Source organism: Vigna angularis, chromosome 1 (assembly GCF_016808095.1).
Source record: "Vigna angularis cultivar LongXiaoDou No.4 chromosome 1, ASM1680809v1, whole genome shotgun sequence".
NCBI classification, from domain to species: domain Eukaryota; kingdom Viridiplantae; phylum Streptophyta; class Magnoliopsida; order Fabales; family Fabaceae; genus Vigna; species Vigna angularis.
In genome coordinates, this window is record NC_068970.1 from 63156952 (window position 1) to 63174482 (window position 17531).

At 30.6% G+C, this 17531-nt stretch overlaps 2 protein-coding genes across 7 annotated transcripts; both read left to right on the top strand.

Annotated features, from left to right (window-relative positions):
- The first annotated feature begins 573 nt into the window (after positions 1-573).
- LOC108347725 (uncharacterized) lies at positions 574-11958 on the top strand. Of its 3 annotated transcripts, none has more exons than XM_052869109.1 (15): positions 574-673; positions 5653-5844; positions 6894-6949; positions 7027-7201; positions 7532-7633; positions 7851-7922; positions 8258-8374; positions 8488-8565; positions 8826-8888; positions 8975-9071; positions 9722-9800; positions 9876-10087; positions 10593-10738; positions 11206-11328; positions 11474-11958. In XM_052869109.1, exons 2-15 carry the CDS (start codon positions 5767-5769, stop codon positions 11633-11635), a joined length of 1560 nt encoding a protein of 519 aa, XP_052725069.1. In that variant the 5' UTR covers positions 574-673; positions 5653-5766; the 3' UTR covers positions 11636-11958. The 3 variants fall into 3 exon arrangements, with proteins under 3 accessions (XP_052725069.1, XP_052725065.1, XP_017442636.1); XM_052869105.1 differs by lacking the exon at positions 574-673 and adding an exon at positions 4254-4271; XM_017587147.2 differs by lacking the exon at positions 574-673 and having other exon boundaries at positions 5612-5844.
- A 2277-nt stretch (positions 11959-14235) lies between these two features.
- Positions 14236-16651, top strand: LOC108347075 (senescence/dehydration-associated protein At4g35985, chloroplastic). 4 transcript variants are annotated; one of them, XM_052878960.1, is made up of 5 exons: positions 14236-14920; positions 15454-15587; positions 15680-15842; positions 15955-16039; positions 16317-16651. In XM_052878960.1, exons 1-5 carry the CDS (start codon positions 14264-14266, stop codon positions 16463-16465), a joined length of 1188 nt encoding a protein of 395 aa, XP_052734920.1. In that variant the 5' UTR covers positions 14236-14263; the 3' UTR covers positions 16466-16651. The 4 variants fall into 4 exon arrangements, with proteins under 4 accessions (XP_052734920.1, XP_052735382.1, XP_052735164.1 ...); XM_052879422.1 differs by having other exon boundaries at positions 14239-14920; positions 15680-15846; XM_052879204.1 differs by having other exon boundaries at positions 14239-14920; positions 16300-16651.
- The last annotated feature ends 880 nt before the right edge of the window (positions 16652-17531 follow it).

Sequence of the window (17531 nt, forward strand, 5' to 3'; positions counted from 1 at the left end):
TTATTATTTGTAAATAATAGATGCTTCTATTCTGGAAAGACAGTATGTAACATATAGGCATGATATAACTGGAGCATTACAATTTTCATTCGTGACCGTTATTATGCAAAGATCTTCTGCATGTCTTGAGCAAGGCACAACATGCCTTAGTTTACACTAAATAAATGTTAGAATATACAAAAATATCTTATCATATCCTATCACATTTTAAATTATCTTTTGGTTCAATTTCTCTGTTCATCTTTATCTCTTATGAATAGTTATCATCTTTCTTTATCTTAGTATGATTTCCTCCACATATTTAGTTAGATTAATATACATTAGAGTTACTATTATAAATTTAATGAATATATAAAAATATTCTGAAATTGTGATATATTTCTATTAACATTAATTCAGTGATAGATTTCTCTCAATTCTTTCCTTTCCTCCACATGGTTATCTAGAGCATTATGCGATGTCATCCTCTTTGTCTTACTGTTTTCAACTTCATTCTTTCTTAAAAAATAAACTTTCTCCCAAACTTATCTTACTTTCTGCAACTTTTTGTGCTTAATTTCGTATAGTTAAAATTGCTGTGTATCTTCTTCTCAGAAAGTTTGTATCTCCCTTTTTGGCTCCATGGTTGAACTCGCTTGCCTCTGTTCAAATCTGTGATAGCTTTGGACTTCAGGTTGAGTGTGTCTCCTTCAATAATATGTTTTTTTGTCTTTATTTTTACCCTAGCTATGTCCCATGGAGTGTTGTCGGTGTCCCAGTCTTTACTTCTTTGGATGTGACTTTAGGCTTTTACTTTGATGTTCTTTGTCTCTCGCTATTTTTTATATCTTATTTGGTCTTTGGATCTCTCTTGAATGTCTTTATGCTATGTTAGTTTAGTGCCTTAATCAGCACCCTTTCAGTCCATAAAGGATAATCTGGAAAGTAAAACTACTGCTTCACACCTGATCTCTCCTCTTGTTTGACACCCATGTTTGATTTGTTGTGTCCCTCTAGTTGTTCGGTGGCTGTGCAATATTTTTAGGTTATTCTTTCCCTGACTTTTTTAGGACTTATTTGTTTTCTATTAGAAGGAGGGTTTTCTTTATAATAAGCTTTAAATTGAGTGTTAGAACCTGTGGAAATGTCTTTATTTTTTATTAGAATATCGTAGATGATCCTTCAGGATTGATGCTTTCTTTATATACCGGACTAATTACATATAACTTCATCATATCACGATCTACTCCTCTGATTTTCTAGGATTAAGTTTGATATTAACAAAGGTTACATGTTCTATGAATATACCAGATATATAGATACAGTGTGGTACATCTCAGTTAATAGCTAGTAGCAAGAATTGGATGAAGATAGAGAGATAGAGTAACTCTTATAATCTAATTACATATTATCATACAATAAAAAATTGTAAACTTCAATTAAGGGAAACAGATTGTAAAATATGGTAAGAGTTGATCAAAATCATAAGGAAATTTCTCTCTGTCTGTCTGTCTGATACATACACATGCCCACAAAAATTATGGGGATAAGAGGAATAGGAACAAGATAACAAAGTTCACTGTGCAAGAGCCTCATCATTAAATAATATATGGACATAGCAGCAACACAGCGAAAAAACACTCTCCTATATGGCCCTTAAGATAAGGGGATTTTTTTGTTTCTTTCCTTAAATTTCATTTGGTCCTTATGTTTCCATAGTTTTTATCATCATCATATATATATAAGCATTGCAATTTTAAGTGGTCAACAGCTTGTAATTCCTTGATATATCTTATTTTTGAAAGTTGAAGTGAATGCTCTCAATTTTTCAGAATCCCAACATAAAGTAGCAGAAAAACATTATTCCTACTAAAAGCATGGATGTCACATGATTTTCGAGTTAGTCTAAACTGAAATTCAAGTTTTATATTACCAAAAACATATTCTGGAGTTGTAGTGTTGACATTTTTGAAGTTGGACCTGTTGTACAGGCAATTATTTTTGGAACTTTTAATGTGAACACCCTTCTTCAATTAGAATTCAAAATTTGCTTCACTATTTATTTTATTTTGAAGGACTGAGCCACACATGAACAACAAATTATCAAATACTTATTTTCCTCTTTTCCTTCTCACAATTGGAATCACTATCTTATTTTAAAAGATTTATCCTGTTTCACCTCTTAAATGAATAATGTCAAATGCCATTTTTCATTTGGAAGTAGTACTTCTGATAAGAGATTAATTTCTATCTTCTGAGTATAAATAATTATGGATGACAACGAAGTAATTATGCTCATTCCTCTTAATTTATATATATATATATATATATATATATATATATATATATATATTTCCTACTATGAGTTTCTACAACTTTGTTTGGTCAGAAAATAGTCTCAACCTTTATACTAAAAATTTTACTTGACAAGTTTTCAACCTTTATAATCAACTATACAGTTGCATGAATACTTATATGGTGCGCCAAAATATATATATTTGAATTGTTAATTTCCTGACTTAATATATATATATATATATATATATATATATATATATATATATATATATGTTTTTTAATTTATATAACCTCTTAAAGTGTACCAAATTTTTAGTTGACAAATTTTTTTTTTCATAAAAACAGATATACTTTAACCACAGAAATATTTTAATAATATTTATTTTTAATTTAAAATAAAAAAATAAAAAATTATTCAAATATCCTTAACCTTAAAATTTAAAATTCATAATATATGAAAATATTTTTATCCATTAAAATTTAGTACACTTTAAGAAGTTACATAAATTAGCAAACCTCATACACAAATATATATATATATATATATATATATATATATATATATATATATATATATTATAGATTGAATTTAAATTTATTTTATTTTACATTATTTATTTTTTAAATTTATTTTATAAAATAATTTAAATATGTTTAATCTGATTTTTATATTTAAATAAACTATTTAAATTATATGTAAAATAATATTTAATAACTAAATAATCTTAACAATTAAAAAAATATCAATAGATTTTCAGTTAATATTAATGAAAATTACTTTTAGTTAAAGTGCACTAAGATATTTTCTATTGAAATAATTATTTTTAATTAATATTGTACAGAATTATTTTACAAGGCTGAACATATAAGTTATACTTTATTTATGATAAATAATTTATTTTTTGATACATTGCTATTTTTAACTATTGATATTCACTAAGAGTGTAAGTATATATATATATATTAAAAGAGTAAAATTGACCTCTTTATAAAAAGAATTGAAATATGAGTGATTGAGATGGAAAACATGAGAAAAACATATATTTTAATAATTTTTTGTTGAAGAGGATATTGAAAGTTATTTTAAGAAAATCTTGAAAGGTTGGATTACATATATATATATATATATATATATATATGCAATTATTTATAGAATGAAGAATGGTAGATTGTTGGAGTTTGATTTTTGGCAATCATAAAGTTACAAAAAACACCATAGATTATGTTGTCAAAAAAATTGCAATGGACCACTTGATGAGTAGTTTTCCATTAGAACATCAAAAGCAATAGCTGGCAATGTCATGTGAATAAGGTGGGGCACTTACACATGCATTCCAAATCCCATCACTTTCTTCATTATCCTTATTCACTTCTTCCCTTCAATTTTTGCAAACTTCTCACTTATACAAATCATATAACATTATACACATTCTAATCAACATCCATGTTGCTTTCTTTTAATTATTACTGTGCAACCTTTTACTTTGTTTTTCTATTTAATGCATGTTTCACGGATTTCTCACATGGACACATCTCAACCAAATCACGATATTTCTTCTATTGTTTTCTTCTCAATTTGATATCAAACTCCTTCACGGCATTATCAAATTTTCTCATTGAAGGAACTGAGAGGAAACTGCCACCATTTTTTTAAAGGTTAAGATCATCTCATATAAAAAACATCAACATCTGAACATAGTACATGTCAATACTTAGCAGAAATAGTAAGAACCTTTACACGTTATTTACCTCATAAAATATTCATCTCTTTATTGTTCATACAAAGTTGCATGAAGTGTAATAATGACCAAAAAGTGATAGGAGAAGACATGTACTGTGAAGTGATCAAATGACAAAGGAAAAAATGTTGCGTTGTGTGTACCAAAAGCGATATATGGAAAAAGATTCGGATCCTACGAAAGGCACCTTCCTTCTCATCAAACTTTGCAAGCTGCCATTCTTCTCTCAACCTATCAATAACCACCAATCCAACGGTCTGTTTCTCTTTTTTTTCTCACAGATTTAACACTGCACACCAACAAAATTTCAAATTATAAGAAAAACATATATTTCGTTTTCTTTTCTTTATATAGAACAGCACAAAGGTGTATAAAACAAAAATAGTGTTGTTTTTGGAAGAATATTCTCATTAAATGCTTCAATTATGTTTTCCTATCAGACAAGTTTGGTGAAGATAACTATGGGTTTCAATTTATTTTTTATGCTATTTAGTATTTGGATTCTCACACATTGAATGACATCAGATTTGGCATCTAATCTGGTTTGATTAACTATTTTTTGAGTGAGAAAAAAAATACTTCATTTGGTACTTATATTTTTAGGACTGTGAAGTTTTTTTCCTCAGCAAATACATTCTACTAATATCTTAAATTACCATCTATTTTTTATGGTAAAATTTATATTTTTTAGAAAAAATATGACTTTAAAATTTGAATTTTAAAAGCATATATAGATTTCCAACTTGATGGTTGGACCTAATTAACTTGTTTTTAGTTTAGTTAACCTTGAGTTTGTTGACTGTTTTAAAAATAAAAAAGCAAATAAATCAAATTAATTTCAATTGGTGGACTTTTTTTTCCCTATCCGAACTTAAATTGAACTCACCCGTAATATTTCTGTTTTTTTTATTTGGAATTTTGTTTAAAAAGTTTTTTTTTCTTTATTAAAATTTATATACCATACTTTTTATGAATTTTTTTAGTATATTAATATAATTTTTTTCTGTTTTTTAAATTTCTCTTCACATAGTGCATTCTTCAACTGTTCCTATTTAAAATGTTGTAATCTTTACATAATAATTGAGAAAGTTTTGTTTTTTTGGATGAAATTGATAAAGCGAAAATACTCAAAGAAACTGGAAAAGGTAGAAAGCAACTTATAAGGTAACAGAATTAGGTGAAAAGAGAATATTTTTATGAAAAATAGATTACTAATTTTTTAAATAAATTAAATTTTAGTTTTTAAATTCTTCTAACTATACATTCATCTCATTTCCTATTATATCCTTAATATATATATATATATATATCCTGTTTCTTCTATAAATAATTATTAAACAAATAATTAAATTGGATATGTAGAAGATATTAAATATTTTCCACCAAACAAAAGAAAGATATTAAACGCAATTAATTTTCATTAATATTTGAAATTAAATAGTACTTTATATAACTAGGTTTGTAGAAGATAAAGAACAAAATATAGCATTAATATGCTAAAAATACCAGGTTGTATTAACAAATATTATTTGAAGGTGATGATGAAATTTTGAATTTAAAAAATCCTTAATTACGCAATAAGTGTTTAAATTGAATTGGAGCTTTTTTTGAGAGAGTTCCCTGAACTCCCTTGCAGCCTGTGTTTCTCTCTGTGTTGTTCATGTCCTTCTGAGGTAGAGAGAGACACCGTGAGCGTTTCCGTTCAGAGACAGACAGAAAAGAAAGTGTTCAGAAAGAAGAAAGCACAACAATGTCTTCCTTTGATTTGTTACTGTTTTCTCTGAGCAGGGTCTTGTGTAGTCCCATCGCGGTTTTCTTTCAGATCCAGGTTTTTCACTTATATCACTTTTTGATCTATCTCTGTTTAAAGCTCTTGATTTTGGGGGTGACTAATTTTGTCTCAATTATTGTTCAACTAATTCAGCATTTGTCTCTTGTTGGTGGGTAGATATTCTTTCCTTCCTAGCATTTCTTGGCTTCCAGGTTTTTGTGGGAACCAATATGAACTTGTTCCTCTTCATTCAGTATCTCCATGCGAGGGTTTTTCAGCTGAGTTATGATGGTTTTGGTACCGAACAAAATTGTGCTTTTTATGTTTTATTTGTTTGTGGTTACAAAGGGTCTGGGGAGGGAAAGTGGGTATGTCTGGATGACGTGCTTCCCAATGGCACTTGGTGAAACACGAGATAAAGCTCCTGTGTTGGTAATGATGCGTTTGATTTAAGCAATTGGGGCAATTTGCTAGTTCTTGAATTAAATTGAAGTTTCTTTTTTCTATGGGTTGTTGAAACCAATTTCTGCCTCCAGGAATAGGATTGAATTCGTTTTGTGTTTTGTTTAAGTTTGAGAAAGTGACCTAGTTTAGCCTGGTAGGATATGGATGGAAGTCTCCAGTATTTATTTTTTATCTGTGAAATCTTTTTCACAAATTTTATTCTCGCCCAGAAATTTTGACAGTTGAGGTACCGGCATGTGTGTCATTTTTATTGATTTAGCATCCGGAATCCCTTTAGTTGGGATGTCTATATAGACTTTAAATTAACATTTAGAAACAGAAGAAACAATATAAATAATTGAGATAGAAAATTATGCATTGTTGAAAGGGATTTCCCTTGAGCTGCATTTCAAGCTCAGGTTGTAAAATTGCATGTTTGTTGAATGAAATGGAAATAATAAAGGAGGTAATGGAACCTTAAGTGTCAGAATATGGGCTATGTGTATTTGTGGCAGTCTTAAGTATGGCAATATAACTCTTGCATTTCAATATTGAATGATAATTATCTATGTTTCCTTAAATTGAAATCTCGCTTTGTTTTCTCCACCGTTTTTTTTAAGAGAACATTGCATTAAAACCTGAATTTTATGTTTGCTCTGCAGGGGTGTATGATTTGCTTAACACTTGCTCTTGGGTGGGCCTGTGCTGCTTATGTGAGGTAGTCACTGATATAAATCAACTAGGAAACACTTTCATTTCATTGAGAAATTCACAGTTTTTTTCCCCCACTCACAGGAACAGAGAGATCAAACAAATGAAGGATTGTATGAAGAATGGCAATAGCTTTTCTTTCCTTTCTCATGACATTAACGAACTTGAGCACTCCTACCAACTCAATCTTCCAAGAGTAACTGTGATTATGCCCCTAAAAGGGTTTGGAGAACATAATCTCCATAACTGGAGGAGTCAGGTGATAACTTATATGACATGTCCCTGGAATTTATTTGAGGTTTCCAATATTTTGGTTTCTGTGCAGTGCCTTTTTGGTTCTTTCACAAGTAATAGTAATACACTAGAAATAGGAAAGTTGGAATATAATTCGATCTTGTATGATTTATGTATTTCACACACTTTCTCTTGCATTTTCCTAAATTTGTAATTTAAATGGTATGATCTATTGTCATTGTAGTCATACTATTAGTTATTCAGTTTTGTTGCAAAGTAAATAATAATTGGTTGTAATTGTGAACAACTGTTGTCCACTTTCTTTAATATCTGATTCTGTTCATTTTAAACACAGATAACATCTCTATATGGTGGTCCTATTGAATTTCTTTTTGTGGTAGAAAGTATCGAGGATCCTGCTTACCATGCTGTATCAAGGCTAATAGCAGAATTTGAGGTATAAATAAGCTCACAAGTTATTCTCTCATGTTTTTCATTTTATTTCCACTTTCATGTCTTTCATTATTTGCGTTTAAATTTTGCCGCTCACACTTCTTAGTCTTTTCAATTAATTGCTTTGCCCTGTTGGAGTTAGTTTTTTCTGTTTTGGACTGTCTCCATTACCTTGTCTGTGTCTCATTCACGCTAAATACATGCCTATTTGATATATGCAGGATCATGTTGATGCTAAGGTTGTTGTAGCTGATTTGTCAACAACTTGTAGTCAAAAAATTCACAATCAATTGGTATGGAATTTTGTTGACATATATTTTTGATAGTTTTTTCAAATACTAAGTGTTGCCTTGGGGCCATGCTATATGCAGAACGTAATCTTATCTTCCTTGTATTTTGTGGAAGTCAATCTGAATCTATGTTGAAAATGATGATCTTGGATCTTAGAAAGCACTTCTCTATATGTAACACTAACTAGGCAAATACATATGTGAAAGACCAGGGTTAACTCGTAGAAATCCCACATTGAAAATTGGTTCATGTGCATCCTTGTTGATTTCCTAGATTGTCCTTGCTAGATGTATTTTACCAATCACAGGTGTATTGAGTGGTCTTAACACCTGTGCAGGTTGGAGTGGAGACAATGCATAAAGATAGCAAGTATGTATTGTTTTTGGATGATGATGTTAGGTTACATCCTGGATCAATTGGAGCACTCACTCGTGAGATGGAGAAGAACCCTGAGGTCTAACTTAAATTTGTTTATTGTGGTTCTTTTCTAAAGGATTAATTATAACTATTGTGGTTTCACTTCCCTGAATTAATTTATTATGGTCTTAATTCTTTGATGCTTAGCAGATATTTATTCAAACGGGATACCCTCTTGATCTGCCATCTGGAAGCCTGGGGAGTTACTGCATCTATGAATACCATATGGTACACAACTTCCTCTGGATTTATATCTCCAATCTCTGCAGCACATGTCTGTGTATAAGATTGAGTTTTCTTTTATTTTCCTTTTGTTATAAAGTGTACAAGTCCTACAAATGAAACTCAGCTAATTGAATGTTACTCAAGTTTCAGGATTTATTGGATAACTTTTAGTTTGGATTTTTTGTAAATCCTAATATTTGACGAGATTTAGTTATAATAATTCCACTCTTTTGCTCCTAATGTGCTTTTATTTTATTTCACAGCCTTGTTCAATGGGCTTTGCCACTGGTGGAAAAACATTCTTTTTGTGGGGAGGGTGCATGATGGCAAGTAGCTTTTACTGTTCTTTTTTACTCAGTTGATGCTTTGAAGAAACTATGTTCTAACTATTTAGCTTTTTTTTTTCTTTCAGATGCATGCTGATGACTTTAGGCAAGATCGTTACGGTGTAGTCTCAGGACTTAAAGATGGTGGATATTCCGATGATATGACTCTTGCAGCCATATCCGGTTAATCTTTGGTTCTCTTATCTTTTTGTTTATGTTCACTTTGTCATTGTATACAACTACTTTATCTGTATCATTCATTGAAAATAATGATTACTTGAAGATTGATCCACGAAGAAGCTAATTCCTTATAGATTTGGCAATCCTATGAACAATTTCTTCTTGTTTATGTGCATCTTGCAGAAAAATGACATTGAATGATAGTTTTCTTTTGGGTAATGTTGTTTTCATTAAACTATTATTGTGCAAGAGACTGCTCCACACACTCACATACATATATGACATCATTTTTTTGGCAATGTAATAGGCTCTTACTCATTCCATTTGGATAGACTAACCTTTTATGGTACATATTTAATGTTTTTTTCCTATCATTTCATTCCTATTTATTGAGTGAGTTCATTGCTATTGAATTTATACAGATAAGTTGGAAAATAATGAGAAAAGAGAACATGTATGTGTGTGTATTTCATTTACAGATGTTAATGTTTTGTACTAACCACTAATAGTCCTACTTATACTGATAATATAGGCCAAAATAGTACCGTTGTGAATTTTGTTATACCCCTACTTAATAAGTCAACTAAACAAAGGAGTCATCTAAAAGAATAAGAATCTTAATATTCTAACAAGTATTACAATTTATTATACAGGGGCTCACAAAAGGCTCATTACTTCTCCCCCTGTTGCTGTGTTTCCTCATCCCCTTGCAAGTGATCTTAATTTTGGAAGGTTTGTGATTATTTCTCATCTTAAATTGTGTTTCTTTGCATATTTGATGATTTACTTTCTTTTTAACGTTTGTAGATATTGGAATTACTTGAGGAAGCAAACATTTGTTTTGGAGTCCTACACAACAAATGTTAACTGGATAATGAATCGTGCATTGTTTACTACACACTGTTATTTATCATGGGGATTTGTAGCACCATATGTTATGGCGATGATTCATGTTGCAGCAGCCTTAAGATTTTACAATAAAGAGTTCTTTCCTGAAGAAATTACCTACAGTTCTGGTGGTGAGCACACTACTTTTCCTTTCTAGGTATGTTGTTAGTGTGTGGATTAATGGATAAAAAATGACAGGATTATGATGCTGAAACAGGATTATTGTTCAACTTATATGCAGTTTTAGAAGCTCTCTATTCATGAGTATTTGTGTGATTTTTTCGTCTTACATGATTTCATAAATACTTGTTATTATATAAGTTTATTGGAATTTTATTTATGTTAAGGGTCATTACCTTCTGTGGAATATTATATAAACTGATAACTGCTATCAATATGGTTTGGATTATCTTTTTTAATAACGCAATGGGATGACATGAAATTCAATCCAGCCATAACATTCTATTCCCATTGTTATATGCTACATTTCCACTGGTGCTATTTCTGTATTTGCCATGAATAGATGGGGCTGTAGGAAAACATAAATGGGGTGTACTGCATTATTGTGCGATGAACTTTTTCCCATGAAACTTTACATTTTCAGTTCTTGTGTTTTTATAAGTACCTTTTTCCCAGGGTTGTTATTGGTGACCATCCTAGCCATATGCACTCTTGTTGAACTTCTTTCAATGTGGAACTTGACGCGGATAGAAGTCCAGCTGTGCAACATGTTGTCTCCGGAGGCGCCACAACTCTCCCTCGCATCTTATAATTGGTGTCTTGTGAGTATTTTCGTCTTGCCTGTTTTTTATGTGGACAAATTTGACAGGCATTGTTTATCATTGATGTCTTGTACATTTTTACTGTAAAGTTGAGTTCTTCTGAGTAAATCTTTATGTATCAACCTTGTATTCCAATTTTATAGCTAACGATGATATTCAAGGGGAGGAGAACGATGCAGTATTTAATGACTCCTCATATTCTAAAATTTGATAAAACAACAAACATAAATTTTGAGTCCAATCAAACATTGAAAGCACAAAGAATTGACGTGGGTCAGCCACTGGCATAAACACGTTGAACTATGGTATATAAAATTGAGAAAGTAATGCATGGACTTGTGAGTATATGTTGGAAAAATTTATATTTGGGGATGATTATGAATGTAGTATTATGATACAAAGGGTGTTAAATATCAAACAAGCCTGCTACTAGTTGGTAAAGTTAGAAAGTGACTTCTTTTGAACAGGTGTTCATTGCAATGCTGGTGGATAACTTCCTATATCCCGTATCTGCCTTCCGCTCTCATTTTTCTCAATCTATCAACTGGTCTGGTATTCGGTACTATTTGAAAGATGGGAAAATTAGCAAGGTAAGATGGTTGTTGATGCTTTATGTAATCTGTGATTTCCTTATTAGGCCACAGTGCAGGGGTGCCTAGCTTTTATAAGACCAGATTAACTCTAACAGCTGTTTCCTTAACCAAAATATATTCCTTTTTTTGGTATGTTATGCAGATTGAAAGAACTCAAAGAAGCAAGGATATGGGTCCAGTTTTCACAGATTTGGGAGGAAAACATTTATACGGAAAGAAAGGGATGCCTACTAGAGGATCATTCCTGAGTTCTTTGTCCAGAAGTTTGGCACAATGGCATCAACCCAAGAAATTTGATAACTAGGAAACCTTCTCTTCTCTCAATTTCCTTGCCTCACTCGGGAAGCTTGGGTGTTGATAGATCACATTGGTCTCAATTATTGTTTGGTGCATTCATGATTGATTGTTTTAGTGTGGTAGGAATTCCAGTTCCATTTTTTCATTGTCCATTCAATCCATATGATTTTTTTATAGCCCAGGCCTTCTCCCTTAGGGTTGATTTTGTAATTGTAACGGTTCGGTGATTGATTTATGTAATTCAGTGATCAAGAATTGCAGAATTATATAGGTAGCCATTTACATCCACATCCAGACAATGGGTAAGAAAAACATCTAGTTTATTCTTTTTATTGATTCATTAATTTAACTTTTATTTTTACTGTTGAATGATTACATGAAGTGTTTTAAAATTAATAAATAACTCAACAAAATATGAGTAAAAGAAAATGAAATTAAAAAGGTTTAAATTCCTTTTTTACATAATTACAAAAAGAAAAACATTACAAAACATGTTATTCCTACAACAACGCTTCTATTCGTGTCACCAAAGAGAACTGTTGCATTAGATTGCAATATCATTGGCATGGTTTTAAGCAATATTTTAAAACCATTTTCTAAAATTCATTGGTATCTATCAACACCTAATTTTATCTTTATATGGGTAAATGAAACGTGTTTAAAAAACTCCAAAAGAATATTTATTTTTCCTTTATAGATCAAAGTCAATTTATGTACTTCAACTTTATAGGAGTTCTTTCATTTAACATATTTGGGTTTTTTAGTCTTTAAATATAGAAAAAAATAACATGATTTTTTAGTCTTCTAATTTAGAAATCGTCTAATTTAGTTCATTAATATGTCATTGTTAAAGGTTGTTAAGGCGATTGGCAATATATTTGTAGACAATTTTGGAAAAATTCAGAACTTAAATTAATGAATAAGATTTTAAGATAAAATTTATAATTTTAAACCACCAACATAGTATAAATAATCCAAATCATTAAAAAGAAAAAAAAGGAGAGAATGAAAAGAAAGAAATTGAAATAAAAATATGAAAAGATAATTATAAATCATATTTTTAAAACTGAATTATTCTTTGCAAAAGCTGAAGATTTGCTTAAACCCATTTAGTAGTATATATCCTTTTACAGTGATGGTATATAGGTTTAGAAATAGTTAATACTCACTTATTACTTAGGATTGTAAGATGGTTAGTGATGGTATATACCTATATTTATATAGGTTTAGAAACAGTTAATATTCACCTATTATCTAGGATATAGGATAGGAAGATAGAACAAAATTATAATTTGTTTATAGTAAGACAGAACAAAACTAGAATTTGTTAAGTAGATTTCATACCCAATTTCAAAATTCAAATATATCATACAATGCTGTTCTATTTTATGTCAATAAATTTTTCATCATCATGTCAACAAATTAAACTAAATTATAATAATCTTAACACATTTTGGTACGTTGATATGTAAGTGAAAGAGAACACCTAGAAACTTGGAACTTTGTAATCTTCCAGACAAAACAGACCTACACTGTAGTGATGGCTTTTTATTGTACCTGCTCAATTTTAAGAAACCAATAGTAATTATCTTTATAGAAGATTACTGGTAAAATATTATATTGTATTATTCAATTTTATATATTTGAATCTACTAACTTCAATTTGTTGTGTTTTATCTCCACTGATACGGAAGATTGACTCAGTAACTTGCAAAAGAAAAGAAACAAGGAAAGAATTGCAGGGTGAAAAATTCAAATTAATTCTCAACAAAGACAAAAAACGAACATGCTATAAAAAAGAGAGTCTTGGATTCAACACTGGGGGCAAGCTGTAATGCTCTTTCACATTTTTCAATAAGGTCTCCATTGTTGCATTTGTTTATGCAATATCTTTACAAACTAATTTTATCTGTGTCTCACTGAAGCCTGCAGTGATAGATTGTGTGTAATTATTTGAATTTGAAGAGATTTTGTTCTCATACGTGTATAGCTGTATTAAAAAAAAAATGGTGCCTACTTATCTGTAGTAGATGGTATCTCCAACACAGGTTGATTAATATATTTTTTAATCAATATACTCATTTTTATGTAGGCTTTTTCTAGATAAAAGAGTGTTAACTATGATAGAATATATTTTATAGCGACATGTCAGTGCTCTCAATCTTTTATAAAATATTTTCTAGTTTCTTTTTATAGAATATATTCCACCGAAAGTCAGTTCACCTTAGCACCAGTTATTTGGAATGACTTTTTGACTAGTACACATGGTGCCACTTTTCAAAATTATAAAATTACAAAATTTTCTTACAATTGTAGGAGTGTGATGGTGTTGCTCTTCTGTTAAAATTGAAAGTTTATTTCAATGATATACATAATAATAAATTATACTATAAAAAATAAGACAATAATTACAAAACAACACAAGTAACTGTGTGTAAATCTTGTCAGTATCTAAACTAGATTAAACTATGTATGCATGGGTGAGTCCTTGTCCTTTTTTTACGCAAATAATTTGTGAGACTACTTTTAATGATTACGAACTGTCACAAATATTTCTCTAAAAAAAGACATTTTATCATTGATAAATTTTGAAAAACTAAGTTAATTTCATAATTAAGGGAATTGCTGAAAAAGCATGAAGAACAGAATAAAGCAAGGAGCAAAGGAATCCACAGCAAGAAAAAGTTTCCCGATTTCCTTTTTCTGGATTAACATGGCTGCCAAGAGGGAGAAAACAGTGATGGGGTGTTGCCTCCGTGGTTCCTCAGCTACAGCACCACCCATGGGAACCTCCATGCCTGCAACTGCAAGTGTTGGAGAAGTTGTCATACAAGTAGCAGCTTGTAGAGTTCATCTGATGGATGAAGGAGAAGCTCTTGAACTGGCTCAAGGCCACTTCATGATCGTGAAAACCTTCGAAGAGAATGTGTCTCTGGCTACAATCATAAAAGTGGGAGATGATCTTCAATGGCCTTTGACAAAAGATGAGCCAGTAGTTAAGCTGGATGCTCTCCATTACCTGTTTTCCTTGCTGGTGAAAGATGGTGAGCCTCTCAGCTATGGTGTGACCTTTTCAGAAGCTACTTTGGGAAGTTTGAGCTCGCTGGACTCGTTTCTCAAGGACCACTCTTGCTTTTCTGGCTTCAATTTCAACAAGAAGAACAATCTAGATTGGAGGGAGTTTGCTCCAAAGGTTGACAATTACAATCATTTTCTGGCCAAGGCTATTGCAGGAGGAACTGGTCAGATTGTGAAGGGCATCTTCATCTGCAGCAATGCTTACACCAATAAGGTTTTGTTCTCTTGTTGACTCACTAGAGAGTAATTCAGTGTTTTCCCTTTGCTTTTCACTTTTATTTTATGATGCTTGAACCTTGTAATTTCTTGAGGCTAGAAAAATGTGTCTGTGACTGAAAGACTGATGATGTCGAACAGAATACAATGTTAAACTATTCTCTATATTCATGTACTCTGTCTTCATTTTAAGTTTGAAGCCCAGAAAATCAAGTTTTGAACTTTACTGCTAATAAAGTGAAAGGTGAAATTGTTACAAAAATTTATCGTGGGGTAAAGCCACCCCAGAAAGTTTTCCATATTGCACTCTCGTTAGAAAATTTTGTAGCAGTTATATATATCACTAGAATGTTTTTGTTAGTAACACATTTACATGAGCTTTTTGAGACTAAAACTCAAGTGAAATTAATTACAAAGACAGATTTATAAACATCAAATGAATAGTCTGTCTGAAGAAAAAAGAAAGAAAGACAATCAAAATGCTGTTTATACCAATAAATGTCTAAAACTTGCTGGTTGGAAAATCACCAGGTCCAGAAAGGAGGAGAAAAGATCCTAAATAGTTCTGCAGATGAGAAAAATGGTGTTGTTGTGGCCAGGGAAAGCATGAAGGACAAGACTCTGAGCGCCTCAAAGAAGAACAAGATTAATAAAAATCTCAAACGGTATTCAAGGAATGAAACTGGACACATAAATCATTATGTTTAGTGCACATGTGAATGAGTAATGATAAATGTCTCTTGTATTTGCATTATAGTGTGAGAAATGTGTCCAAGATGACAGAGAAGTTGAGCAAATCTCTGCTTAATGGTGTTGGTATAGTGAGTGGATCAGTGATGAATCCTGTGCTTAAATCCCAACCAGGAAAGGCATTCCTAAAGATGCTTCCTGGGGAGGTTCTTTTGGCTTCCCTTGATGCAGTGAGTAAGTAAAAGTTAAAACCATCTGAAACACTTCAAACAGTACTTTTTCTTTCAGATAAGCACCACCACCCTGACTTCTTTAATTTCTGACTCTTCTAATGTGCTGCAGACAAGGTTCTTGATGCTGTTGAAGCTGCTGAAAAACAAACTCTTTCTGCCACTTCCAAAGCTGCATCAAGAGCGGTTTCTAACAGGTAAAGGACATCGCACAGAAAATAAGTTATGCAGAGATTAAATGTAGCCTTATTTTAAGTTTAAGCAAACTAGTTACTTTCTTTTTACAAAATTCTTAAACTCTTAGATATAACTTTTACCAGAAGAATCTACTCTAAACTGTTTAAAAAGTACTTCAAATAAGAGTAGATTAAATGTTATACTTATGATATGATATTTAAGTAATATGCATATGCTTTTTTGCCTATAGTTGAATTTAAAAGATGAGATTTGGTAATAGGTTTGGGGAAGGTGCAGGGGAAGCTACTGAACATGTATTTGCAGCTGCTGGACATGCTGCAAACACTGCTTGGAATGTCTTTAAGATACGAAAAGCTTTAACTCCAGCTTCTTCAGCAACCAATGGAGTGCTCAAAAAAGCTGCCAAGGTTCCAGCTTTTAAATAAAAACCAAATTAAGTTTCTTTTTTTGTTTGATTATGAAAGGTTTAATGAAGATAAACACCATGTGGTGGAACAATTTGTACCTATTTTAATCACTTCAGGCTTTCACATTTTAATTGGTAACCCATTTTAGATGGAGTATCAACACTAAATAGAAATCGTTAGATAAAAAATGTTATAATTAATGAAGAGAGCAGCATTATCTGTTTCTAAAAAGGTTTACTTTTTACAATGATTTTGATTATGATGTGAGTTCCAATATTCTTTTAATTAACCAACTTAAGTTATTCAGTGTTTCATGAAGAATGCTCACATAAACATAGACTAGTGAAATAGGTCTTGCCGTGAGATTTTATTTTATCATTGATGTTTGAGAGATTGATTATCACACAGCAATAATAGCGTTTACATTTTAATTTATGAGAGCAGATGGATAATGTATGTGACAAAATGGATCGCTGGTAAAAAAATGTGATATTGGATCAAATTAAAACAACTTGAAGCCATATGATAAAATATAGAAATGAATTTTAAATACTGAAATTAAATTAAATGCAAACCTATCTAAATTTATCACTTAGTTTGCAGTAACAGTTAAAACTTAAAAGAGCAAAAACAAATGTTTTGATTTAATTTAAATTTAGATAGGTCTGCATTTAATTTAATCTCAATATTTAAAATTCATTTCTATATTTTATCATATACCTTCAAAGACAAAAAAAGATTTCATCATATTTAAACTTTACTTATAAATCTAATAAATAAATTAGTTCTATTTTAGTTCACCCATAGGAGTTTACAATCCGCATGAGTCCATTCCATCTTAAAACAGAACAAAAAAAATAAATAAATGAAAGAGTGAGAAATAATTAGAAAAAAAATAGAAATACAGAATTGCATTTGATTAACATATAATTAAAAAAAAAGCATGTAGCATTGTGAAAATTTTAAACACTTGTTATAGCTATATTTTAACTACCAACAATATTTTTTCCATTTTATTTTAAGGAACTAAAATAAAAGTATTTCTTTACCTAAAGTTTATTTTATTTTATTTTGAAAATTATCA

What these genes read in the sequence shown, in the direction of transcription:
- LOC108347725 (XM_052869109.1), top strand. Translation starts at nt 5,767, where the DNA reads ATGTCTTCCTTTGATTTGTTACTGTTTTCTCTGAGCAGGGTCTTGTGT. An exon ending in GGCTAATAGCAGAATTTGAG is followed by an intron (nt 7,634 to 7,850) that starts GTATAAATAAGC and finishes TGATATATGCAG; the next exon opens with GATCATGTTGATGCTAAGGT. An exon ending in AGTGATCTTAATTTTGGAAG is followed by an intron (nt 9,801 to 9,875) that starts GTTTGTGATTAT and finishes TAACGTTTGTAG; the next exon opens with ATATTGGAATTACTTGAGGA.
- LOC108347075 (XM_052878742.1), top strand. Translation starts at nt 14,264, where the DNA reads ATGAAGAACAGAATAAAGCAAGGAGCAAAGGAATCCACAGCAAGAAAA. An exon ending in GCAATGCTTACACCAATAAG is followed by an intron (nt 14,921 to 15,453) that starts GTTTTGTTCTCT and finishes GAAAATCACCAG; the next exon opens with GTCCAGAAAGGAGGAGAAAA. An exon ending in ATTAATAAAAATCTCAAACG is followed by an intron (nt 15,588 to 15,679) that starts GTATTCAAGGAA and finishes TTTGCATTATAG; the next exon opens with TGTGAGAAATGTGTCCAAGA.